Source organism: Agelaius phoeniceus, chromosome 27 (assembly GCF_051311805.1).
Source record: "Agelaius phoeniceus isolate bAgePho1 chromosome 27, bAgePho1.hap1, whole genome shotgun sequence".
In the NCBI taxonomy this organism is placed as follows: domain Eukaryota; kingdom Metazoa; phylum Chordata; class Aves; order Passeriformes; family Icteridae; genus Agelaius; species Agelaius phoeniceus.
Window position 1 is genome coordinate 2,684,669 of NC_135291.1, and position 23,480 is coordinate 2,708,148.

A 23,480-nucleotide genomic window follows, 5' to 3' on the forward strand; every position below is an offset into this window, starting at 1 on the left:
CCTTCCTGCTCAGCTGCGGTGGCAGCCATGGGGGCTCATTCTGCTGCCCTGAGCAGGCAGAGCAGAGGAGCAGCTGCTTCTTGTCTGGGCTGTTGCTAAAGTTCCTGCTGGGCTGTGTCTTCAACACTTGGGGCAAGGTCTTGCCTGCAAGCTGGGGCAGTTTGGGTGGCGTGGGGGTGTCCCCAGGGCACGTGGAGGTGTGTCCTGGGGCTCTCTGTGACACAGTGCACCGTGGTCACCATGGGATGGAAAGGGACAGAATGTGAGAGTGTGACCCTTTGTGACACGTCGTGACAAAGGTGCTGGTGGTGCCACGGCCACGCCACAGTGCTGGGTGCATGCGACGGGACAGGACAGGACAGAGCAGTGCTGTGAGGAGCCCCCACACAGCCAACTCGTTCCTTGCTGACCCGGAGCTTTTCCCAGGCGTTCCCTGTGCAGGTGACCTCGAGGCCAGGCTGCGGGACTCGGTGACGTGGAGCATTTCCCAAGCGTCTGCCATCCCTGCGGCCAGTGCCCTCGAGGACAGACTGCGGGACTTGCAGTCCTATTTCCCTTTTGAGACTTCTCTCTTGCTGCTGCCCTCGAGGACAGACTGCAGGAGTTCCTGTCCTGTAGCCTTCCCGAGGCTCCTCTGTTGCAGGTGCCTTCAAGGCACAGCTGCAGCACTTGCTCATCTTCAGCTCTTCCGAGGCCTCTCTGCTTCAGCAAGCACTCATAACTGCAAAGAGTGACATGGAGCAGAGACCCCCCAGCGTGCCCAAGCTGGCCTGGGTGGAGGAGGAAGAGGCTGGAGCTACCTCAGCACAGCAGCCTGAAGAACTGGAGCAGTTCCAGCTGCTGCAGGAGCGTGAGTGTCAGAGCTGGGCCACAGGGCTGGTGCCTGTAGCCAGCCTGGCCCCATCCCATCCCATCCCATCCCATCCCATCCCATCCCATCCCATCCCATCCCATCCCATCCCATCCCATCCCATCCCTGTGGACATATCCATGGATAGGACAGAAGCTGGGCTGGAGCACCTGGCAGCCACGCTCCATCCCCCGGGGCATCCCGAGGCTCTCCCTGCCTGGGCAGCGCAGGGCTGGGCTGTGTTCTCTGGCCTCTCCCGCAGCCCCTCAGCTCTGGCTGCGCTCGCTCTTTGCCAGATGCAGCCCAGGACCGGACACAAGAACAGGAAGCCGCCCGTGGCCGCTTGGGCAGAACGGCGCAGGTACCTGCGGCCATCCCCACCTGGGCTGGGCCTGCTGGCACTGCTCAGCCAAGCACCAGGCTTGGAGCGCTCCATGGATTCTCCCTCCCTTGCTGCCCTTCTCCTGCGGACCCTCTGTGAATTCATCACGTGCCTTTGGCAGGAAGAGACCGCCGGTGTGGGCACGGGCGTCTTGGCCAACCTTCCGTTCCTTGATGCCGAGATCGATGCTGCCATGCTGGATTTGCTTGTGGAGAAGGGTGTCTCCAATCCAGTGCAAGTAAGCAGCCTGGGGCAAGGGCTCGATGGCCCCAGCAGTGGTGTGGTGCCTCGAGCTGGCTCTGCCGGGCTCCCTCGGCCTTTGAGGCCCGGCCCAATGCGGTTGGAAGGGAAGCACTTCTCAGGGGGAGTTGCTGCTCTGGCAGCTCTCCAAGTCTCCCCGTGCCCTCTGCAGGTGCCCGCCATGGTGAGGTCCATCCACCAGTGGCTCACGGCCAATGAGGCTGCTGGGCACAGGCTGGACAGGGCCCTTCTGGAGCTGACCGAGGAATACCCCTCTGACGTGCTGATCACCCTCTTGCGCTGGGCCCCATCGTGTGACAGGTGGGGCAGCCCCACGTGCCTTGAGGGCTTCGGGTTCACCGGCCCATCACCCTGTAGAGCCTGTCCCTGCTGACTGCCAGACAGGCGCCGGTTCCAGGATCCGCTGGCTCCTCGGTTTTCCAGGGCTGCCATGTCAGCTCCTGAGCCTGGTGCCACGCTCCCTCCCTGCCCCTCGGGGCCTGTACCCACGTGGGCTGGCTGGCCGCTGCCAGCCAGGGGCAGTGGGCAGAGGCAGGGCTCAGGGCCAGCGCGGGGCCCTGCAGCTGCCCAGGCCACGGTGCTGTGGCCGAGCCCGCCCTGACACAGAGCTCTGACCCCACAGAGCTGCCGCCACCATGTGGGGAACCATCATGTCCTCGAGCAGGACTGCGGAGCCGGCGCTGCGGCTACTCCTCGATGTGCTGAGCGCCTGGCCAGTGCACAGCGTGTACACCTCCGATGGGGACAACGCAGGAGTCTTTGCCCTGGCTGTGAGTTTCTGGTGCCGGCCTTTGCCAGCCCCCAGGCCGCCTCTCCAGCAGCCAGCTCTCTGTCCTCCCCCCAGCTGCATCCCCCTGCCTCAGGCACTGGGCTGAATCCTGCCTTAGGGGAGGGGTTCAGGGGCACCAGGCCCGCTGCTCCCCCCGTGTCTCCCCCGGCCTCTCCCCCACATGCTCAGGCCCTGCCATGTGGATGTCTTGGCACTGAGCCTTGTCTCTGGCTGTTTTATTTCTTGCAGGCAACTGTGGCCCTGTGGAGAGTCTTCAATCTGGCCTGGCGCTCGCCTGTGGTGCTGGAGTATTTCTCCAATCTCTTTCTGCGTCTGCTCTTCCAAGCTTACATCAGCATGCAGGATATGCCAGAAGAGGTTGAGACCTTCTGGCAGGGATGCCAGGAGCAACACGGCCTCTCCGCCAACCCCAACAGGTGCTCCATGCCAGTCCTCCCAGTCTCCCCATCCCTCCCACGCCCCCCAGGCAGGAGCCGGGGCTCCCAGCGTGACCTGGGCTTTGCTCTGCACACAGCTTTGCGCTGCAGACCCTGAAGGCCCTGCTCTGCCAAATGCGCTATGAGCACGTGGTGCTGTCCATGGAACGCAAGCGTGCCTGGGACACGCTGCTCTGTGCCGACACCCACCACTGTGCAGTGCGTCTGCTGGCCAGGTGAGACCTCATTCTCCCCACCGCCCCTCTCCTTTGTGACTGCAACGCCCCACACAGTCCCCGTGCTCATGGGCAGCAGGGCCTTGTCACCAAGGGAGGGATGAGCAGACTGGAAAAGGCCGGCACAGGAGGCTGCCCGGGAACAGCCGCCTCCCAAAGCGCCCTCGGGATGCTCGGGAGCAGACCAGAGCTCTGCGAGTCAGCCCTGGGAGACGTTTGCCCGCCCGGCCCAGGAGCAATGGTGCCTTTTTCTCCCTGCCAGGGAGATGCGCCATGTCTCCATCATCTGGTGTTGCGGCATGGCATCCTGCCTCTTTGACCTGCTCAGCCAAGGCATTTCAGACTGGGAGCTGCCCGCCCTGGCCTTCCTGGTGGAGGTGAGCCCCATGGCCAGTGCTGCCTGGCTGAGCTGCCTCCCAGCCCTCTGCCCTCTCGTAGCCGCAGCTGCCTGGGGCGCTGCCTGTGCCCTGTGCTGCTGCCTTGGCTCGGCCCTGTGCACTTCTGAGCTCCTGCCAGCTGGGCACCTCTGTGCCTGCTCTGTGCCTGCTCTGTGCCTTTCAGGTCCTGGATTGCCTGGACTTGAGCGAATGCGGTAAAAAAGTCCTGGAGATCTTGACAAGGCACCTGCAGAGCGAGTCCAGGCAGATGCGTGGTGTGGCGCTGCGAGGCCTCGTGGTGCTCACCTCGATGGTGAGAAGGAGGCAGCAGCTGAAGCTGTGCTGGCAGCGTGGGGCTGGGGCAAGCAGCCCCTTGGGCTTAGCTGGGCTTTGGCAGCTGTGGCAGCTGCTCCCAGCTCTCCAGGGTCGCTGTTCAGCTGCCTGAGTGCTTTGGGACAGGCCTTGGGCTTCTGAGCCCTGCAGCAGCAGCAGCAGCAGCAGCAGCAGCAGCGTGCGGTTGCCCAGCCTTGTTTTGCACACAGGATCCAAGCGTGTACAGCCTGACTGAAAGCCTTGGGAAGCTACTGTGGGATAGGGATGAAGACATCGTGGAGAAGACCCTCATTGTGCTCAGCCTCCTGCTGCTGCAGAAAGACCTGGCAATAGCCAGCCCCATCGCCCTGCAGCTGGCTGAGGCGCTCTGGCACCTCTTTGACAATGTGAGGCTCTGTGCCCCCAGCCACGGGCACTTGGGTGCTGCCTTGGGCCTGGGCACAGGGAGGCCTGGAGCAGCTGATGTGGAGGGCTTTGGCTTCCTTTTCAACAGGACAACAGCCTTGTGCAGCTGCTCTCCATTCGCCTCTTCCAAGACGTGATCACCTTGGTAGTGGCAAAGGGAGAAAAGGCCCTGAAGAAGCACGTGAGCCAGAGCCTGCTCCCACTCTTCTTCCACTGCCACGATGAGAACGGGCGTGTGGCACAGGTGAGGCCTCCTGGGTGTCCCCATGGAAGGAGCTCAGCTGTCTCCCCAGCCCCTGGCACCTGACGGGCTCCAGCCTCCTCCCGGCCCTGGCACAGAGATGTGGGTCCGGTGCCCTGGGCTGCGGTGCCATCTCTGGGTCTCTGCTGCTCTGCAGGCCTCTCGGGAAACGCTGCTTTCTGCAGTAAGCTTCCTGAAGAGGAAGGATCTCAAGCAGCTGCTGCAGACGGATCAGATGTGGAGATTTGCCGAGTGCTTGGTAAGGACAGCCTGGAATGCCCAGCCCAATCCCTGGAGAAGCCGCCTGCCCGCGGCGCCCAGTCTGTGGGGCTGGCAGCTGTGGCCCCTGCCCAGTGCCGCAGGCAGGGGCACCAGCCTGCGCCCCACACGCCGCTCCCTTGCCTGGGCCGTGCGGGCTCTTCTCCAGGCTCCTGTGGCCCCAAGGCCGGTGCCGATGGAGGCCCGAGCCAGCCGGGCTCTGCTGCGGGGGCACCGCGGCTCGCCGGGCCCTCCGCCCCGTGCCGAGCCCAGCGCCTGCGGCTGCTGGCCGGGCCTCAGGGCTCTGTGGGCAGGGGGAGCAGTGGCGGCCGTAGGCAGCGCCCGGCCCAGGGGCAGGGCCCGCATCAACCCTTTCCCTCCGTGCCCCGCCGCTCTCTGCAGCTGGCAGAGGACAGGAGCCGAGCGGCCGAGCAGCTGCGCCTGGCCCTGCCCTACGTGCGGAGCGCACAGGAGCCCCTGCGAGAGGCGGCCGTCAGGTTCATGGGTGAGCGCCAAGCCCAGCTCCCTCCCCGGCCCGGCCCGCCGCAGCTCGGCCCCAGCCCCGCCTGCTGGCCCGGCAGCAGGATCCGGGCGCGGGCATGTGCAGCCCCGGCGGGGCTCGGCATTGCTGCTGCCGCCCTCTGGCAGCCGTGGCCTGGGGCGGCAGCGTGCGCCAGGGGCCCGGGCTGAGCCCTGCCGGGCCAGCAGGGCGTGTGGCCTCGGGGCTGGCAGCGCCCCTGGGCGGCAGCTGTGGCTCTGAAGGCAGGACACGCTCTGTGTTCCCCAGGGATGGCCGGGCGCTTCCTGACAGGGCAGCAGCCGCACTTCCGCATCATCTGCAGGGGTGAGTGCGGCCCGCGGGCTCTCGCCGGGGGCTGCCGCTGGCACCTGCGTTCCCTGGCCCGCCCGCCCACGGCTCCGCTCCCTGCGCGCCCCAAGATGCCCACAGCACAGACACCTTGCAGGCGCCTGGGGGACATTCCTGGCCAGCAGCTGCCAGCTCGTCCTTCTTGCCTCCTGCTTCCTCCAGGCCGTGCCAGGAGCTGCGTGCTATGCACGAGCCTGGAGGCTCTCCCCAGCTGCCCGCAGATCCAGCCTCTGACTGGGCCTCTGTTTCTCTCTCTGCAGCCCTTCTGGACATGACGGATGACACCAGCCCTGCCATCTCATGCCTGGCGCTTCAAGCTCTGTACATCCTTTTAGCTCTACAGAGCGTTCCCTGCTCCCGACTCCAGAAGATGCGAGACCAACTGCGCCGCCTCTGGCACTCGCGGCCTTTGCTGTGTGGCCGTGGCTGAGTGTCCTGCTGCGGCGCTGTGCAGAACTGCTCCGGGAGGCTGCGTCTGCTGGGGCCACCTGAGCCTGCGGGGAACACCTCTCCTCTGCCAGCACTTCCTTTCCCTTCACCCCCTGGAGGAACATTAAATTGCTGTTGTTGGATAGCCGGCTGTCCAGGAGCTTTCTCTTGGTGCAGAGTGTCTTCAGGCCAATGGGGAAGAGGGGGAAAAGGCTGCTTGGTCTGTGCAATTTGCCCAAGCGTGCGGTGTGGAAGGGAAAGTGGCGAAACGCCCCTTGGCCTTTGGTTGTTCCTGCAGGAATGCTTTTGTTCCTGCATCAAGTCTTCTGGAGCTGGGGGAGCAAGTGTGTTCCGTGTCCATGGAAGAGCAGAAATCGGCAGGATGTGTCTGCTTCCAGCACTTGTCTTGGCTCTTCCTTCGCAGTGCTGGCAGCATCATCAGAGACACACCACAGGTTCTCTCATGCCAGGGTCATCCCAATCTTCTGCACTTGCCCAGGTTCCTCCCAGGTTCACCAGGGAAAATGGCTGCTCGTGCCAGTCCATTCCCTTGCCCAGAAGGCACCTGCTTGTGTTTGGACACGAGCTGCTGGCCACAGCCAGACAGGCAGCACCCGGATGTCATGATCCGTCCTTACGAACGGGTGTCATGATGGTTCATGGGTTTGATCTCAGGGTGCAAAAAACTGACACAGCACTGGGGATTTGCAGTAATAATCAAAACAAATATACCTTTATTGAATGACCACAGCAAAATGCAATAGAGGGATTAAGAGAGAGAAAAAGATGGAGAAAGAGAGAGAAAGAGGGGGATAGAGCTACCAAACGTAGAGACGAATTCCTTTGGTCCAGTCCAGTTGAGGATCTGCCTGTTACGTCGGGGAGATCTCAGAGGCACAGTTCATCTGGACCCCAATTATACTCTTTTTCGATGGGGGAAGGGGGATGGATTTTTGTCACGGTTTGATGCTGGCACAATCCCAGTGCCCCCATGAAAATACCTTCTCCCTGGTGTCTACTGTGAGATGTGACCAGGAATAGAGCAAAGCAGGCTCCAGCTTAGGAATAGAAGGAAAAAAATTTTTATAAACTTAGAATATATAAAAAGAAACACACAGAACTCAGGATGAAAACCTTCCAAACATTCCTCCTCCCCCCAGCCAAGTTCCCAATACATCACAGTAAGGCAAAACCTTGGACTCTCAATTCAGTAACCACCCCTCAGATCACCAACTCTCAGTCCATCGCCACCCCTCAGATAATCAATTCTCAGTTTATCAAGAGGAGAGGAGTCTGTCTTGTACCATAGGCTTCCCCAGGAAACACAGTTGAAACCTCTTGTGTTTCCATGTCACACATGGCACCACCCGGAGAACATTTGCCATCGTGACATCTTTCTTCCATGTCCAGTGCTCTCACCACTGTACATGGACCAAAGCTGCTTCTGGGGTTCCCCTTTTAAGGATGCTTTGCCCAGTTCCAAAAAAGCACAGTCTCTCACTTTTGGGACACCTGTCTCCTCCAAATTCACCCCCTGGGGCCAAGGGGTCTCGAGAACAGAGATCTTCTTCTTCACTGAAGATCGAGGGCACCACCACCCTCCTCACCTGCCTCTGTTCACGCTGCTCCTTCACATAACATCACTGCACTCTCTTGGCTCTGAGCCATTGCTCCCCCTAAATGCAGTCTCTGTGTCACAGGAAAAATGGTTCTGTCCATGGCAATACAAGAAAAGTCCAGCCAAAGGCCACTCCATCACCTCCGCCCACCCAATATTCTTCTCAACTTCTCTCATGGCCCCTTTCCTCCCATTTCATCTGTATCTCTCCTCATTTAACTCCAGGAGGATCAGCATTTGCAAGGTTTCCATCATCCAAGAAAATGGTTAAAAATCTCAGGCTCTGCCTGTCCAGACCTCCCACGCTGGCCCTGCCCGGCACCTTCTCGCCACACCCCCTCCTTCTCCTTCTCGCCGGCCGTGCTATCCAATTTCAAGGTGGCACAAACACAGGCACAGACACCGGCTCTCTCTCTCTCTCCCTCTCTCTCTGGGGCTGCTGCCCGATCCCTCTCGGTGCTCCTCCACCCTCCCATCCTGCAGGGGCCTTCACCTCCCCTCTCTGTCCAAGGCCCGGCTCACCTCACCCGGCCGCATGGCTTCCCCTCCCGCAGCCAGCCCGCAGCCGGGCAGGGCAGCTCTGAACCTTTCACCAACCGGAACCAAGAGAGCTTCCCCTGGGCGTTCTCTGCTTTTAACCCCCGTGTTCTCAGAGGCATATCCATGTCCTCAGTGGCCATACCAGGTGCCAATATTCAAATCTGAGCACCTATTGGTTTGACCACTGCATCCCAAAAAAACTCACTTCCTCTCAAACCAGGACAGGGAGGAGAAATGTTTTGGAAGGTTTTCATTCTGCGTTCTATGTGTATCTTTTATATATTGTAGGTTAATATTTTTTTTTTCTTTTATTCCTAAGCTGGAGCCTGCTTTGCTGTATTTCTGGTCACATCTCACAGCAGACACTGGGGACAATGTATTTTCATGGGGGCACAGGCATTGTGCCAGCATCAAACCATGACACCTGCTCCCCTTCAGAAACACAACTTTATTAACAAGGGGTCAAGACAATTATTAACTATTATTAAAATTTTAAAAAGACATAAATTTAAATTTAAAAAACATTGCATTATATTTTAATAAGTTGTATAAATTTTAAAATAATACTGAATTGTTTTTTAATATTATTTAGAGATTCTTAACAAGGGCTGAGCTCCCCCTTGACGCTCACTGCGGGATGTGGGGAGGGGGCGATGATGACGGAGCCGGGGGGGGCTGCAGCTCCAGGGGGGCGGGGAAACCACGGGGTTCTGGTACTGGTGCTCCTCCTCCTCCTCCTCCTCCTCCTCCTCCTCCTCCTCCTCCTCCTCCTCCTCCTCCTCCTCCTCCCCTCCGGGCCCAGCCCCCACCCTTTGTCCCCCTCCCTTTGCCCAAATCCGTCCCATCGCCGACCCCCCCAACCCCCTCCCCATCGCCCCCCAATAAACGGCCCCGGGGCCAACTGGGAAGCTTTATTGGGAGCACTGGGAGCAGGCACTGGGCGGGGGCAGAGCGCCAGCGGGGCTGGGGGGATACGGGACCCCCCCAAAATCAGCGGAGCGGGGACGGAGCGGGGGGTCCCGGCCGGGCCCGAGCCCACGGGGAGGGGCTGCGGCCGCCGCCGGCTCAGGAGCTCTGTGGGCAGAGAAAAGGGGGTGACACCGGGCTGGGGGCCCCGGCGGGAGCGCGCACGCTCCGCCACGGCCGGGACGCCACCCCCGGCACCCGCCCTGACCTTCTTGCGCACGTAGAAGCCGAGCCCCAGCGCCAGGAAGAGGAAGCCCAAGACGAAGCCCCCGATGCCCGTCAGCATCTTGCTGCGGGCGGCGTCCGGCGGCATCTCTGGGGGGCGGCAGGGCTCAGCACTCCCAAAACCCCTCAGGGACACCCCGAGCCCCTCCCAGTGCCCTCCCTGTGGCCCCCAGCCCAGCCAGGAGCCCCTGAAACCTCCCCCTGATCCCTTTTTGTCCTGGCCAGGAGCCACCAAAGCCCCTCCCGTCCCTCTGAGGATCCCACAGCCCCCTCCCAGTTGCCCCCAGCGCCCCAGGAGCCCCAAAGCCTCTCGCAGTCCCTTGGCAGCCCCAGCAGGACTCAGCCAGAGCCCTCCCAGTCTGTGCCCAGCACAACCGAGCTCATGGCGAGCCCCGCTTTGCCATGGCCGATCTCCTTCCAGCGCCTCCGGGCTCACTGCGATCCCTCCCAGTCACACCCAGCGCCCCCAAACTCCCTCCCAGTCACACCCAGCACCCCCAAACTCCCTCCCAGTCACACCCAGAACCCCCAAACTCCCTCCCAGTCACACCCAGCACTCCCAAACTCCCTCCCAGTGCCCACCAGGACCCTCCCAACCCCATCCCACCCTCCCCAGCATCCCCCAAACCCCTTCCCAGCCCTTGCCCAGCCCCCAGCCCCTCTCCCAGTCCCAGCCCGGCTCTCTCCAGCTCCCTCCCAGTGGCTCCCAGCACAGCCCAGTGGCTCTGCCAGCGCCCCCAGGGGCTCCCCCGTACCCCAGTGCCGGCTCAGGGGCTGCTCCAGGCTGACGTGCTCCACCTGGCAGCTGTAGGTGAGCCCTCGCCGGGGCGGGGTTTCCAGCAGCACCAGCAGCTGGTAGGTCCAGTCCCCGTTGGGGACCACGTCGGTGGCCACCACGTGCTCCGAGAGCTCCTGCTGGCCCTGGAACCACCTCACCTGGATGGCAGCAGGGTAGAAATCACGGAGCAGCGAGAGAGAAAGAGAGAGAGAGAGAGAGAGAGAGAGAGAGAGAGAGGGGGGACACTGGGATCAGCTGGGGGGCACTGGGAGAGAGAGAGAGGGGAGGGCTGGGGTGGGCTGGAGAGGGACTGGGAGTGACTGGGAATAGGCTGGGAATGGATTGGGAGGGCCTGGAGATGGACTGGGAGGGACTGGGAACGGCCTGAGAATGGACTGGGATGGACTGGGAGGGACAGGGGTGACACTGAGATAGGTGGGAGGGGATGGACGGGCACTGGGAGAGAGAATGGAGGTCTGGGAGTGAACTGGGACTGAGCTTGGAATGGACTGGCAATTGACTTGGAGGAGCTGGATGGGACTGTGAAAGACCGGGAGAGGCTGAGAGGTAATGGGAGGGATTTTGGTGGCACTGGGAGGAACTGGTAATGAAGTGCGCGGCACTGGGAGGCCGAGTCAGCGCAGGGCACTCGGCGCTGCGGGTCTGCCTGGCAACCCATGAGTCACCAGAGAGACGCGACCTGATTGGCTGAAAAGCGTCACCGTTACGCGTCGCTGAAATGGACGCGCGTGGGGACACTGGAAGGGACTGGGATGGACTGGGAGGGACAGGAGGACCTGAGATGGGCCCAAGGAGGGCTGAGGGATCCAGGGGCGATTCCCAGGGAGGTTTCTGAGGCTCCAGGGTCATTGGTAGGGCAGGGCGCCAGGGGACGCCCTGCCCCGCGATCACCTCTCTGCTCCACGGTGGTGAACTTGGCATAAATATCGTAGTTGTGCCGACAGAGCCAGTCCACCGCAGTCCGTGTTTTCTGCATCCATTCCGGATCGCTGTTTCTGTCCCTGGCCCACCTCTCCCCATAGTGGGTGAACCCCACGTACACCCCGACGTCGCTGTCGAATATCAGGAACTGATCCCGGTTGTAGATGTATCTCGCAACGAACCTCACCTTTTCGGTGCCGTTAATGAACTGACATTCGTACTTATGCATGTGCTGGAACACCCCTGTGAGTTCAGGACACAGCTAAGAGCTTGCCTCCCCATTCCCCCCAGCAGCACCCCAGAGCTCCGGGGGCCACCCCGGATCCCCACTCCGCACCCCCTGTGCCCCACGGCCGCCATGGGACTCTCCTGTCCGCGCTGCCGCTTCCTCTTTGCCGCCCTTCCTCCATTTCCCCTTTCACGTCCTCTCCCCTCCCACCTCCGGCCGCTCCCAAATCACTTTTGGGGTCCCATTTCCCCATTTTCCCACAAATCTCCCAATCCACAACCCCTCGGGCTCAGTTTTGGGGTTCCCCCTCCCCTTTTCCCCACTTTCCCACCTTCACCCACCCGTCCCTCCCCTCCCCCCACCCCTCAGCCCCTCCCGCTCTCCCTTTGGGGGGTCCCCTCCTCCTCCCCCTCCATTCCGGGCTCCCCCCTTCGCCCCCTTTTCCCCCTTCTCTCCCCCTGTCCCAGCGCCTCCCGCCCCCCGCTCACCCGAGAGCTCCGCGCCCGCAGCCGGGGGGGCTCCCAGCGCCACCAGTGCCACCAGTAGGGCCCCAGCTGCCGCCCCTCGCCCCATGGCCGGGGCCGGGCAGGGAGCAGCAGCCCCAAAGCAGCCGCGCTGCGCTGGCAGCACCAGTCCGGAGCAGGGCGGGCTCGGCAGCGCCGCGCGCTCTCATTGGCTGCCGCCACTTTTGGGCAGCGATCGGCCGCGGGCTTTGCCCGGCAACCGATGACGCAATACAACACCCCGAGATCTCATTGGCTGCGCCGCCTCCTGCCTGCGCTGCCATTGGCTGAGGCCTTTCCGGGCCGCTGCAGCCCCGGGCTGGGGGTTTTTTGGGGAGGGGGAACCTTGGGGCTCTGGGCAGGTGGGAGCTCAGGTGAGCCCAGCAATGCGTGCCCAGGGGCGCGGGATCTCAGCGGTGCCCGTGGCGAGCGGTGACGCTGGCCCGATGCCAGGCACCCCCAGAGCCGCTCTGTCCCTGCCCCCGCAGCCGCACAGGGACAGAAAATGGAACCGAGGGTTCCTGGCTGGGGACAAGGACCGGGAGAGATCCCTCAGCAAATTCCGCACGGGCACAACAGACCCGGCCTGGGCACAGGGAGGGAATTTATTACCAACCAAATCACAGCAGCACAAGGAGAAGGGAAAGAAATCTCTCCAACATCTTCCCCCCACCCAACACGGATCACCCAGAACAGGGGTCACCAGGGCTCTGCCCAACGGGGGTCACTGGGGATCATCCAGCGCAGATCCTCCCATGGGGGATGGAGCTGCAGCAGCGCACGAAGCTCTTCCCACACTCGGGACACTCGCAGGGCCTCTCCCTGGTGTGCAAGTGCTGGTGAGTGATGATCTCTGAATCCCACCTGAAGCTCCTCTGACATTCCAAACACTCCTCGGGCCATTCCCCAGTGTGGATCTTGTGGTGCTTGCTGAGGTCGGAGGTCCCACTGAAGCTCTTCCCACATTCCCCACACTCCCAGGGCCTCTCCCCAGGGTGGATGTTCAGGTGTTCCATCAGGGTGGAGCTGTAGCTGAAACCCTTCCCACATTCCAAGCATTTGTGGGGCTTCTCCCTGCCATGAGGCTTCTCCACCAGCTCTGAGCTCTGGCTGGATCTCCGGCCGCCTTCCTGGCTCAGGGGGGCTCTTTCCTCCTCACACCTCCCTGGGCTGGGTTTGCAGCCCCTCCTCGTGAGGGATCCCTGGGCCTTTTCCTCCTCCTCCATCTGGCCACAGCTTGGGAATGACAGACCCTGGTTGGGGGAAACCAAGGTGGGAGTGCCTTGGAGTAGAGGCTCCTCCTGGCCAGGTCCATCTCTAGAAGTCAGCAGGAGTCTTGTGTCCATGAAAATCCCCACAATGTCAAGATTCAGCCCCAAAAAGCTCTCCCAGCAGTTCCCTATTGCTGATCTCTCCACTTTTGGGGTTCCAGAGGTTTCCTTTCCTTAGGATCATGGGGGTCCAATGGTTCCAGGGCTTCTCCATTCTCTGGCGTCCTGCTCAGGGATGATCCAGGGCCTTTTGGGGGTCCATGGGGGCCCTTCTCCCCTGATGCTCTACTTTGAGATCCCAGGGGTCCCAGGGGTCCCTCCTCTCCAGGCTCCCCCCCTTTCCAGTCTGCCGGGGTCCCCCAGCTCTGGGATCGGCCCTCTCTGCTCTCCCCACTCTGGGGGTCCCAGGGGATCCCCTCCTCTGCTCTCCCGGCGGTCCCCAGGACCAATGTCCTCCCCTGCCCATACTGGGCAATGGCCACGTGGGCCCCCAAAGATCCCCCCCAAGGGGCTCAGCTTTGGGCTCCTGCAAGATCCAAACCTACACACACAGAGAAAAAAAAACCTCCCAGAGACACCAGATGATATTTGGGGTCAATTCCACAATCTACAAGTTCCAAATACACCCCAATAAAAAACCCTCTCAGGGACTCCCGGATAGATTTGGGACGAGCTCCCCCTCCCCGCTCACCTGCAGGACGAGCTGGGGGCGATGGTCCCGTGGCTGCGGCCACAGGGGGCACTGGAACCTCCTGTTCCTCCTGTTCCTGCTCCTGCTCCTCCTCTTCCTGCTCCCCCTTTTCCTCTCTCCCTCCTCCTCCTCCTCCTTCCTAATCCCACCTCCTCCCCAGTTCCTGCCTTCTGTGTATTTAGAGTGGAGACCCTTGCTTGTTTTTAGAACTAGAACAAAGATCCCAGATGGAGCACGGCTTGCTGCTTTTAGTCAGAACTATCAGTGACTAAAGGTCACGTTTCCTTTGCCTTGGTCCTGTCCTTGTTCTCCTCAGTGTTCAGGCTGGGCTATGGGGTGTCCTTGTTTGCTGCATTTTGAGTTCCTCTTGCATCCTTTGGGCCATGGGCTGTGCCCTGGGTGGTTCTTTGTGCTCCTTTGTGACACAAGAGAACCTTCCAGGCGGTTTCTGCGTGAGCTGCTGCTGGGATGTCACAGGAACAGCGCCACGTCCCCGTGGTGTTCCCGTTGCTGTGGGACACGGAGGCCTCAGTGCCCAGAGTGGCTCTGGGCTCGCTGCCGGAGGATCCTCCTGCCCAAGGCATTCTCAGCAGCCAGCCCAGCCCTGTCCTTCTGTGCTTGCAGGGCTACAGGCTGCAGGCGTGTGCAGCGCAGCCAAAATGATCCAGCACGTGGCTGCTGCAGTTTGCACTCTGTACTCTGTGGCTTATTCGGGGTATTTTTTAACCCACTTGGCACGTAAGTTGAGGTTTTCCCTCGGTGCAGCATCTGTGGCTTTGGGCTTGCTGTGTGCTTTCTGTTCTTCCTCTGGAGCTGAGTTGGCTTTGGAACCAAATGGCCATGAAGACACTATTGCTTTGGGAGAGCTCCTGCCAGCAGCTGCAGCTGAAAAAGGGGGTGTCTGCAGCCAGCGGGGCGTGCACAGCATCTGCAATGAGCCCTGGGGGGTTCTGTTCCCTCAAGCAGGGAGTCTGTGCCAGCAGAGCCTGGAACTCCCTCCCTTTGCTGCTCCAGCCAAGAACTGACCCAGCCCAGTATTTTGTGCTGTTCTCTTGCTTGCTGTGGGAAGGGACTGTGGCTCCTGGAGGGATGCAGTGAAAGCAAAATGCTCTCTCGGGGTTGCCTTGCTCCGTGGCATTTCCCAGCACTGGCAGTTTTTCTCCTAACAGCATCTGGTTCATGTTCCCTCTCCCATTGCAGGGCACCTCATGTCTGGATTCCGAGCAGCTCCTCCTTCGGTGAGTGGGAAAGGAACCTTTGGTGTTTGGAATTGTGCAGCAAGTTGTGAGCTCGGCATGTGGCAGTCGAGGGCCAGCCTGGGAGGCTGAAGGAAAGGTCCTGTCAGTGTCTTTGCAGCAGCAGCAGCAGCAAAGGAATTCCCTGGCAGTTTTCTCCTTTTCTGCTGAAGAGCTTTTGAAGAGCTGCAGGTCTGGTTTTGCAGGCAGAGGATTGCTTGCTGGCTTTAGCCATGGTGGAATATGGAATTCCCAACAATAAGTGGCAATGTCGACTGTAGCCCATTGTTAGTTGGAACAGCTCCAAACCCCATTTCTGCGTAGTGCAGCTGGATGTGCAGCTGAGGATAAATAAGGTGATAACTGAGATAGAACTTCCTGTCCCTCACGCTGCCGTCTGTCCACAGGGCACAGAAGCAGCACCAGCACCTCCTGGGGCTCCCTCTGCTTCCAAAGAGGAGGCCCAAGAGGAGGAAGACAGCAGTGAGCTTCCCGCTGCTCTGGGGGACGATGGTGAACTTCCCTCAGTGCCGGGAGATGACAGTGAACTTCCCGCCGCTCTGGGAGACGAGGGCGAACATCCCGCGGGGTGGGAATGCAACGACGAGGCTCCCGCGGGGTGGGACAAGGACAGGGGACATCTCCCGGCCTGGGACGAGGATGGTGGATGTCCCCTGGTGTGGGACCAGAGTGGCCAAGCTCCCACGGAGTGGGATGAGGACAATGGACATCTCCCAGTGTGGGATGAGGATGGAGGACATCCTGTGGCTTGGGAAGAGGAGAGTGAACATCTCCCAGCATGGGAAGTGGACAGCGAACATCCCCTGGCTTGGAAAGAGGATGGTGAACCTCCAGCATTTTGGGAAGAGGATGGAGAAGCTGCAGCATTTTGGGAAGAGGATGGAGAAGCTGCAGCATTTTGGGAAGAGGATGGAGAAGCTGCAGCATTTTGGGAAGAGGATGGAGAAGCTCCCTCTGCTTGGGAAGAGGACAAGGAACCTCCCTCCGCTGTGGGATCCTGGGCTGAACATTCTGACAGCAGCACAGCCGGGCAGCCAGAGGGGAGAGGGGAGTGGTGCCTGATGCAGCTGAGTACGTCTGCTCTGTTCCTGGGTGCCCGAGCAGGTGTTGTGTGTGTGTCTCGGCATCAGCTGCACCCAGTGTTGCTCTGCAGCTGAATGTCACCGAGCCATTTATTGTCCTTCCCCGGCTGACACCAAGGGGCTCACGGCCCCAGGGAGTGGGGCTGGTTGTGGCTCTGCTGCAAGGCGGGGTCTCACTCTGGGAGGGAGCGTCTTCCACGTGGTTTCTTTCAGGGAACACCGTGAGCGAGGCGGAGCCTGCCGAGAAATACCTGGAAGTGGAGCAGATTGGCCATGGGTAAGTGCACGGCAGCTACTGCTGCACAAGCAGGGCCGGGTGTTGTGCTGGTGCAGGATCAAGTGAGAAGTCAGGAGAGCTCCAAGCACCTTCAGGCACTGGGCTACCATCCTGCTGTCTCTCAGTCCTGATCAGAATTGATAACTGTGGTCAGAAGGCGCCGTCAAAGGCCCCTGAGGCTGGCAGTGTCCTGCCTGCAGCAAGGAGCAGGACCTGGAAGATCTTCTGTCCCTGGAACTGGATTGCCTAAAAGAGCAACTCACCATCTGGTGACTGTCAGAAAACAGTTCTCAAGAAGATTTCTTTCAAATATTTTCCTTCAAAAAAGATCCACTGGTCAGGGTTATCAACCTAATGGTTTAGAAACAGAAACCAGAGATGAACTAATAAGTGCTCTATTCTAGCACAGGTAGCAGACCCCATCCATTCAGTAACAGACACAGAGCTGATGCACTCTGGGGGAAAAAGCATCACCTGCCTGATGGCAGGGCCCTTGTAGAACCTGCAGATCTTAGGCAGGAAATGGAAAAGGATGAAATGCATTCTTTTCCAGTTCTTTAGACAGCCATCTCTCACCTCAGGTTTTGAACTAAAGCAATTCAGGGTGGACATTGGGATTCGCTCCAGCCCAATTCCTTCATGTTGGGTCTCAGTTTTCTCCTGCACACCTTGCATGGCAGAGGGCTGGTGGCTGCTGTGCTGTTGTTGGAAGGGTCGATGCACCCAGGTGTTTGTGAACGCTGCAGGCAGCAGAGATCTCCTGTCTGGGCTGGCTTTCCCTGCCAGGGCCTAAAGCGCTGCTTCTTTCTTCTCTGCTGTTTTGTCTCCAGGGCTTTTGGAACCGTTTATAAAGGACTCGACAGGGCCACTGGAGGAGAGGTCAGTGCCAACACGCCCAGCACGCCTGGCAGCTCTCCAGGGCTTTCCCCTCTGCTGGGAGCTGTGGCTGCAGCTTTGGGGGCCAGCAGAGCTTTCCTGCCCAGGCTGCTCCTCTGAAGGCAGAGCAGTGTCAGCCTGCAGAGCACAGCTGGGACAGACTTGGTCCTTCTGAAGCGCCAAAGGAATGCAAGGAGGGCAGCGGTGTCTGTCAGAGCAGGACATGCTGGCTTGGCCTTCATATCTAAAAGTGTGAATGCATCAGCTGCTGGAGACTGAGGCCCAATTTATCTTCATCCCAACCTCAGACAGGAACATTATTTAGCTATTCTTAGCTAAAGTATAACATTATTATTATTTCCATCCTGCCTTTCATCTTCAAAGGATACCTCAAGGCCTAATTATGGAGAGATCCTGCTTGGGCTCAGTTTGGGGTTTTAGTCCTACTTCAGCTGTTCACAGAGAGAGAGGGAGAGAAATGAGGAGATGGATATCCAGAGCAAAGCTCTCTCCTAAACCCTGAAGTTGTGTTTGGTCTGGTGTCAGTGACAGCCTGTGACAGGGATCACCTGAGCAATGGGTGTGCGTGTCTGCTTTGTTGTGCAATCCCAAACAGAGCAGCTGGATCTGAAATCATGACCAAATCCCATAGAATTGCTAAGGGGTTCCTGGCTGTTTTGCTCTGTTTTCACAGAACCAGAATTACCTCCTGCTTGCAAAATGGGTTTGAATAATAATAGTAGGAGTGTTGAGGCCATTTGAGAAGACTGTAGGTGCAGAGAATGTTGTTAGAGCTTTGAGGCTGACAGCTGAGGGACCATTTCTGCAGAGCTTGCAAGGCCAAATGTCTCTGGCCATGTGTCCTGTAAGCAGCCCCCAGCTGGCAGAGCAATGGGCTGTGGGAATGGCCCTTGCTGAGCTCTGGTGTCCCATCCCAAGGTAGTTTGGCACAGCCCGGCTCCGTCGCTCCACAAAGACTCGCTCCGTGTTTGCTGTGGCCTCCTGCCACAGACTCCTCCAGTTCAAAGCTGCAATGTCCCTTCAGGTGGCCATCAAGAAAATGAGTCTCAGAGGGCAGAACAGGGAACGAGCTGTGAATGAGATCCTGCTCCTGAAGGACAAGAAGAACCCCAACATTGTCAACTCTTTGGACAGGTGAGTGATTCAGCTCTGATCCCGAGCCCGGGCCCTGCGTTAACCTTTCCTGGCATCAGGAGTCTGTAGCCTGTTTTGAAAATGCCTGACCCAGCCACATCTTCCCAAAACAACAGCCTGGCAGTTCACTCCCTCCACGTGCTTTTGTTGCTTTGCTTTGGTTTTTCCTTCAAGTTGACCCCGTTTGCTGTGTCTCCCAGCAAGTGCTGATAAACCACAGCAGAAATTATTTCCCTTGGCTTCTTCTTCCCAGCCCTTTTCCATTGCTACAGATGCCAGGAAGATCGGGTCCTTGTTTCCAGAAATGCCTCATTTGCCCATTTTTCACTGGCCTTGCCTGTTTCTGAAGGGACTTTCTGAAAGGTTTTCTGACTGCTTTTGTCCCAAGTGCTGCACGGCCTCCTCCCCTGGATAACCCTGGCAGTTGTGTTGCCTTGTTCTGGAGGGAATGGTGGAACTGATGAGTTCAGAAGCTGAACCAGCTGGGGCCAAGGGTTGTGGTTCCACATTGATCTGGGCTGTTGCTAAACTGCATTTTTCACCTGCTTGCCATCTAAGGCCTCTCCTTTCTCACAGGTGTCTCCTTCCCCTTTAGACTGTGCAGATTCCTAGGACTGTGCAGCCTGGCAGGAATGTCTCTCCATCTGATTCTGTCCTCACTGACAAGTGACCCAGAAACAAAACTCCCCTCCAGGCTTTTCCATGGGGGAATTGAGCTCTGCACTTTCATCTCCATGCCATTGCTTTCCTCTTCCAGCTTCCTTGTGGATGGAGATCTCTGGCTGGTGATGGAATACATGGATGGAGGAACTTTGCGGGACATTGTCAGACAGACGCGCATGGCTGAAGGAGAGATGGCAGCTGTCAGTCGGGAGGTGAGGGATCCTGCTTGTCACTCCCATGGCTGGGACACGATGGTCCTTCCAAACAGGGTGTGAGAACAGGAGTGGCTCCATGCTCAGGGCTTTGTTTCTGAGTTGTTTTTATGAGCTGGAGAAGAAAGAGCCTCTGCAGTGAACGGCCTGCCAGCATCACTGCACTTCTACTCTGTTCTTGTTCTCTCTCCTGCTGTTGTGGTACTCTCTTTCTGGTTTGGATTTGATTTGCTGTTCTCAGCTTTGCCTTGAACCATTTGCCTGGAGCTTGTGTGCACTGCACTCCTGGCCTGTCACAGCAAAGCTGCTGCTGGCAGAATTCTGAGCTGTCCTTTCTGGTGTGATATATTCCAGCCATTGATTTTTGCCCTCGTGTTTCTTGTTCTCTCTCAGTGTCTGCAGGGCCTGGATTTCCTCCATTCCAACCGGGTGATCCACAGGGATCTGAAGAGCTCCAACATCCTCCTGGGCATGGACGGCTCTGTCAGGCTGGGTGGGTGTTCCTGGCCAGGCACGGCGCTCCCGGGCTGCGGGGCTGGGGCTGCTTCCCAGGGAGGGCCAGAGCCCCACAAGGGCTGCTGGGGGCACTGCCCGGCCCCTGCTGCCAGCTGAGAGCGGCTGCCCCTGCAGAGAGCTCAGGAGAGGAGCAGGGGGCCAGCAGTGCCTTTGCTCTGGCCATGGCCCTTCCAGAGGGGCAGCAGTGGGAATCTAAAGCTCCAAGGGAATCAGTAAAAGCCACTGCAGGAAAGCTGAGGGTTTCTTGAAGGGCCCAGTTCCATCTTTCCTTGGCTACAGCCCTGAGGGCTTTTCCAGCTGACTTCACTACTACACTCTCAGACTGAGTGTGGGGAATCTTTGTGCTTGGTTTCCTCATTGCAGCTGCCTTTGACAGGGTTTCTTTCTGTCCTCAGCTGATTTTGGCCTCTGCGCTCAGCTCAGCCCTGAGCAGGACCAGCGCAGCTCCATGGTGGGCACTGCTCACTGGATGGCCCCAGAAGTTGTGACCAGATCTCCTTATGGCCCCAAGGTGGACATCTGGTCCTTCGGCATTGTGACCATCGAGATGGTGGAAGGAGAACCTCCTTACTTCAGGGAAACGGCGGCCATGGTAAGAGGCAAATTCTCCAGTGCCTGCAGAGGCTGCGAGCACAGGGGGACCCTGCACTGGGAGCAGCAGCTGGAGGTTTCTGCACATGGGAAGGGAATTCCCAGAGGACTTGTGCCTCCACACAGACGAATGTTCTGCAGTCTCCGGCAACAATTTGCTTTGGGCTTTTCGTTGTTGCAGCTCTTCTAGCTGAGAGGATGATCTGGAAATATGAAGCAAGTGCCTCAGCTCTAATGTTATCTTGCAAGAAAACCCCACACCATCCCCAAATCCCAGCCCCAAACCCAACAAGATTTCTGCAGGAGTTTCTAAAAGAGGTTTTGCAAGATGATCTCCCCTGATTCTTCTCACTGGGAAACTTGTTGAAAACATGAAGATGATGGTTTAACATCCCCATAGTCTAACATATTTCTTTCCTAGTCCAAGCTACTTTTTCTGTGTCACCAAGCCTGAGCTTTCAGCATCACAAACCTCCTGTTTCTTGCCTGGCAGTTTCTGGGATGGGGCATCAGGAATGCATTTACTTGAGTGTCAGTGGCACTGCAGAGATGCACTTGATGGAAGAATCCTCTGAAATAACACAGGCAGACCACAGTGACTCTGGAAAATGGCCTGTAAAGCTGGTGTCCATATTTGGAGAAGCAAAATGGGCTATTTCTGATGGAGGTTCCTACTAACAAAGCCGGCCAATGAAACTGGCTCTCAAGGCGAGATCATTTGGATGTTGCAGTGGCTGTGGCAGCCCCAGGGTTTGGGTTTTTTGCTTGGCATAGCAAAATGAGCTCTGAGCAGCATCTCTGGCAGGGAGGAAAGTGGCCCTGGAGCTGGGGCTGAGGCCCCGCGGTGGATGTGAGCCCGTGTGGGTGTGAAGGGAGCTGGCAGAGCGCTGAGTTTGCTTTCCCTGCAGGCTCGCGCTCTGATCCGGCAGAACGGGACCCCGCAGCTGCAGGAGCCCCGGCGCCTGTCGGCTCTGCTGCGGGACTTCCTCGAGTGCAGCCTGGAGCCGGACGAGGAGCGGCGCTGGGCTGCCCAGGAGCTGCTGCAGGTGAGAGCCAAGGGCTGCAGGGGAAGCAGCAGCGCCAGGGAGGGGTTTTCTTGTGGGGCCCCCTCCGATAGTCTCCAGTCTCGCTGCGTTCCACGCGCAGAGCAAGCAGAATCCTCGCCCGCTGTGGCCTGGCAGGCTCCTTTCGAGCTCATCTGGACCTGGTGCCCCACAGCGAGCAGGGACATCTTCAAGCAGCTCAGGGGCCTCAGAGCCCTGCCTCACCTGAGCTTGGATGTTTCCAGGCAGGAGGCACCTCCCACATCTCTGGGCACCTCCTGTCAGTGTTTCCCCACTCTCCCGGTTAAAAAATTCTTCCTTAGATCTAATCTGAGCCTGCTTCCCTCGATTTTCAAACCATTTCCCTTTGTCCTGTTGCAACAGAGCCTGTGAGGAACTTGACTCTGGAAAGTAACAGTTCATTTCTTTATTTTTTATCCTTTGGGCAGCACCCATTTTTATCATCAGCCAAGCCTCTCTCCAGCCTGACCCCTCTGATCACTGCAGCAAAGAACCTGAGGGAGCAGCAGAGCAGATGAAGCACTTGAGGACAGCTTCTTCTTACAGTAGTTAGGACAATTAGTTAGTCATGGTAGTTAGCACTGGTAGTTAGTTAGGATAGTTAGCATTGCTAGTTAGTTATGGTAGTTAGAGCAGCCTGATTGTTATGAAAGTTTTATGAATAAAAACGCTCTTAAACCTCAACTCCCCTGACGTGTCCCTTCCCTCTCCCGCGGTGACTCAGCTGCCCGGAGCAATGTGAGGGGAGGGCGGGCCCAGCCTGGGCCAGAGCTGAGCCCCAGCAGAGCCCTGGCAGAGCCCAGAGCAGCCTCGGCACCTGCAGAGTCAGCCTGGAAGGAGGCACTTGGAGCCTTCTCGGCTGCACCCGGCTCTTGGTTACAAACTGTGTGTGCTGGAAAATGCCACCGGCTCTGCAGGAGGGCAGAAAGGGCCCAGGGAAGGCCCAGGTGCTCCATGCAAGGGAAAAACCTGCCCTGGGTTTGTTATAAATAACTAGGTAGTGCTGGCTTTTGCTATTAGGTATTGACTTCTGCAAAATATTCTTAATCACAATGAGTTTGATAGAGTACAGTTTGTAATCACTTTTCACTGCTTTTGCTATAGTATAATTTGTCAGCTCTTTGTGGCCAATGCCTGGCCCGTGTGTAGCTCATATCCTCAGAACATCATTTATGGATGATATTCTAGTTAGTGGACAGTGTGAAAAACATACATTATAGTTTTGGCTTTTGCAAAATATTAAAGTGGATGCCATGTGTTGTGCATTAGAATGTTAACTTTTACAGAAGTAGCCGTAGTTGTGAAATAATAACTAATGCTTTTATTTTTGTAACTAACTGACAATAACAACTCAGAGATATTTGTGAAATAGCTAATGTTCATTTAAAGTACTTGTGGAAATAGCTAAAAGCGTCTGCATGGTCAGATAACATCTAAGGAAGGGATGTGATGAGGCCCCTGCCACTGACCCTTCCACTGTCAATAACTGTCACCTGCTGAAACCACAGAACAGGGGCCCTTGTGAGGCAGTGACACACAACCCTCAAAACAGCAATCCACGATTCCTGCACGTGCTCTAAAAAGGCAAGTTGGGGGTCAAACCAACCTAAAGAATTCCTGGAACATGTAAATGAGTTCAAGGAAATGTTTGAATATGTATAATCATTATGAATATGTATTTGAACAATACAATGGAGAAACTAGACAAGAAGAGTTGCTGTGGTTAACCGGTGTGCCTCTGGCCATTGCCAACACCCAGCGCTGTTACTGATTTGTCCCTTATTATTCCTTATTAAACTTTCAAAAATTCTAAAGAGTGAGGCTCATTTCTCACAAAACCCAAGGTGCTCACCCCTTGTTCTTCCCCCAAAGCCAGGATTTGTCAACCCTAAACTTTGTCTGGACGGAGGAGAAGGAGGCTGCGAGGAAAAGGAAGATGCACTGGTGTGGAGGCCCATGGGAGTCTCAATCTCCCACCCGTGGAGGACTGGTCCCCAATAAGAAGAATAGATTTCAAGGTTATGGTGACAAGCTTGCTTCTCCTATAGATCTTTGCTGGCACATGCTGATTTTTGGAAAGTTATGTTACCCCATTGGCCTGTTGGCCTAATTACCCTAGTTCACCCCTATTACCCATCTTTGATTAGTCCCTAGCTCTCTGTCCCTCCATTGGCCCCAG

At 58.0% G+C, this 23,480-nt stretch overlaps 3 protein-coding genes and 1 pseudogene across 4 annotated transcripts; 3 read left to right on the forward strand and 1 right to left on the reverse strand.

The window, feature by feature from the left end:
* Window positions 1–385: 385 nt before the first annotated feature.
* Window positions 386–1,555, forward strand: LOC143695873 (uncharacterized). Its single transcript, XM_077191084.1, has 4 exons — window positions 386–850; window positions 1,147–1,211; window positions 1,354–1,470; window positions 1,526–1,555. Exons 1-4 carry the CDS (start codon window positions 736–738, stop codon window positions 1,553–1,555), a joined length of 327 nt encoding a protein of 108 aa, XP_077047199.1. The 5' UTR covers window positions 386–735.
* Window positions 1,556–3,208: 1,653 nt separating this feature from the next.
* On the forward strand, window positions 3,209–5,847 carry LOC143695874 (uncharacterized). Its single transcript, XM_077191085.1, has 8 exons — window positions 3,209–3,232; window positions 3,497–3,610; window positions 3,855–4,031; window positions 4,139–4,294; window positions 4,449–4,550; window positions 4,952–5,054; window positions 5,337–5,582; window positions 5,678–5,847. Exons 1-8 carry the CDS (start codon window positions 3,209–3,211, stop codon window positions 5,845–5,847), a joined length of 1,092 nt encoding a protein of 363 aa, XP_077047200.1.
* Window positions 5,848–8,960: 3,113 nt separating this feature from the next.
* On the reverse strand, window positions 8,961–11,777 carry LOC129132046 (class II histocompatibility antigen, B-L beta chain-like; annotated as a pseudogene). The gene is made up of 5 exons (XR_013185428.1): window positions 11,633–11,777; window positions 10,886–11,158; window positions 9,951–10,262; window positions 9,179–9,285; window positions 8,961–9,078 (listed from the first exon to the last, which is right to left on the reverse strand). The product of XR_013185428.1 is annotated as a class II histocompatibility antigen, B-L beta chain-like (transcript).
* A 2,491-nt stretch (window positions 11,778–14,268) lies between these two features.
* Window positions 14,269–21,819, forward strand: LOC143695876 (serine/threonine-protein kinase PAK 3-like). Its single transcript, XM_077191086.1, has 11 exons — window positions 14,269–14,347; window positions 14,810–14,847; window positions 15,252–15,687; window positions 16,161–16,224; window positions 17,055–17,103; window positions 18,146–18,255; window positions 19,013–19,130; window positions 19,524–19,623; window positions 20,042–20,238; window positions 21,146–21,283; window positions 21,730–21,819. Exons 1-11 carry the CDS (start codon window positions 14,269–14,271, stop codon window positions 21,817–21,819), a joined length of 1,419 nt encoding a protein of 472 aa, XP_077047201.1.
* Window positions 21,820–23,480: the final 1,661 nt, after the last annotated feature.

Coding starts and splice junctions, on each gene's coding strand:
- LOC143695873 (XM_077191084.1), top strand. CDS start 736: ATGGAGCAGAGACCCCCCAGCGTGCCCAAGCTGGCCTGGGTGGAGGAG. Junction 851..1,146: donor GTTCCAGCTGCTGCAGGAGC/GTGAGTGTCAGA, acceptor GCTCTTTGCCAG/ATGCAGCCCAGGACCGGACA. Junction 1,212..1,353: donor GCTTGGGCAGAACGGCGCAG/GTACCTGCGGCC, acceptor TGCCTTTGGCAG/GAAGAGACCGCCGGTGTGGG.
- LOC143695874 (XM_077191085.1), top strand. CDS start 3,209: ATGTCTCCATCATCTGGTGTTGCG. Junction 3,233..3,496: donor CTCCATCATCTGGTGTTGCG/GCATGGCATCCT, acceptor TGTGCCTTTCAG/GTCCTGGATTGCCTGGACTT. Junction 4,551..4,951: donor GGAGATTTGCCGAGTGCTTG/GTAAGGACAGCC, acceptor CGCTCTCTGCAG/CTGGCAGAGGACAGGAGCCG.
- LOC143695876 (XM_077191086.1), top strand. CDS start 14,269: ATGATCCAGCACGTGGCTGCTGCAGTTTGCACTCTGTACTCTGTGGCT. Junction 19,131..19,523: donor TGGCAGCTGTCAGTCGGGAG/GTGAGGGATCCT, acceptor GTTCTCTCTCAG/TGTCTGCAGGGCCTGGATTT. Junction 19,624..20,041: donor GGACGGCTCTGTCAGGCTGG/GTGGGTGTTCCT, acceptor TTCTGTCCTCAG/CTGATTTTGGCCTCTGCGCT.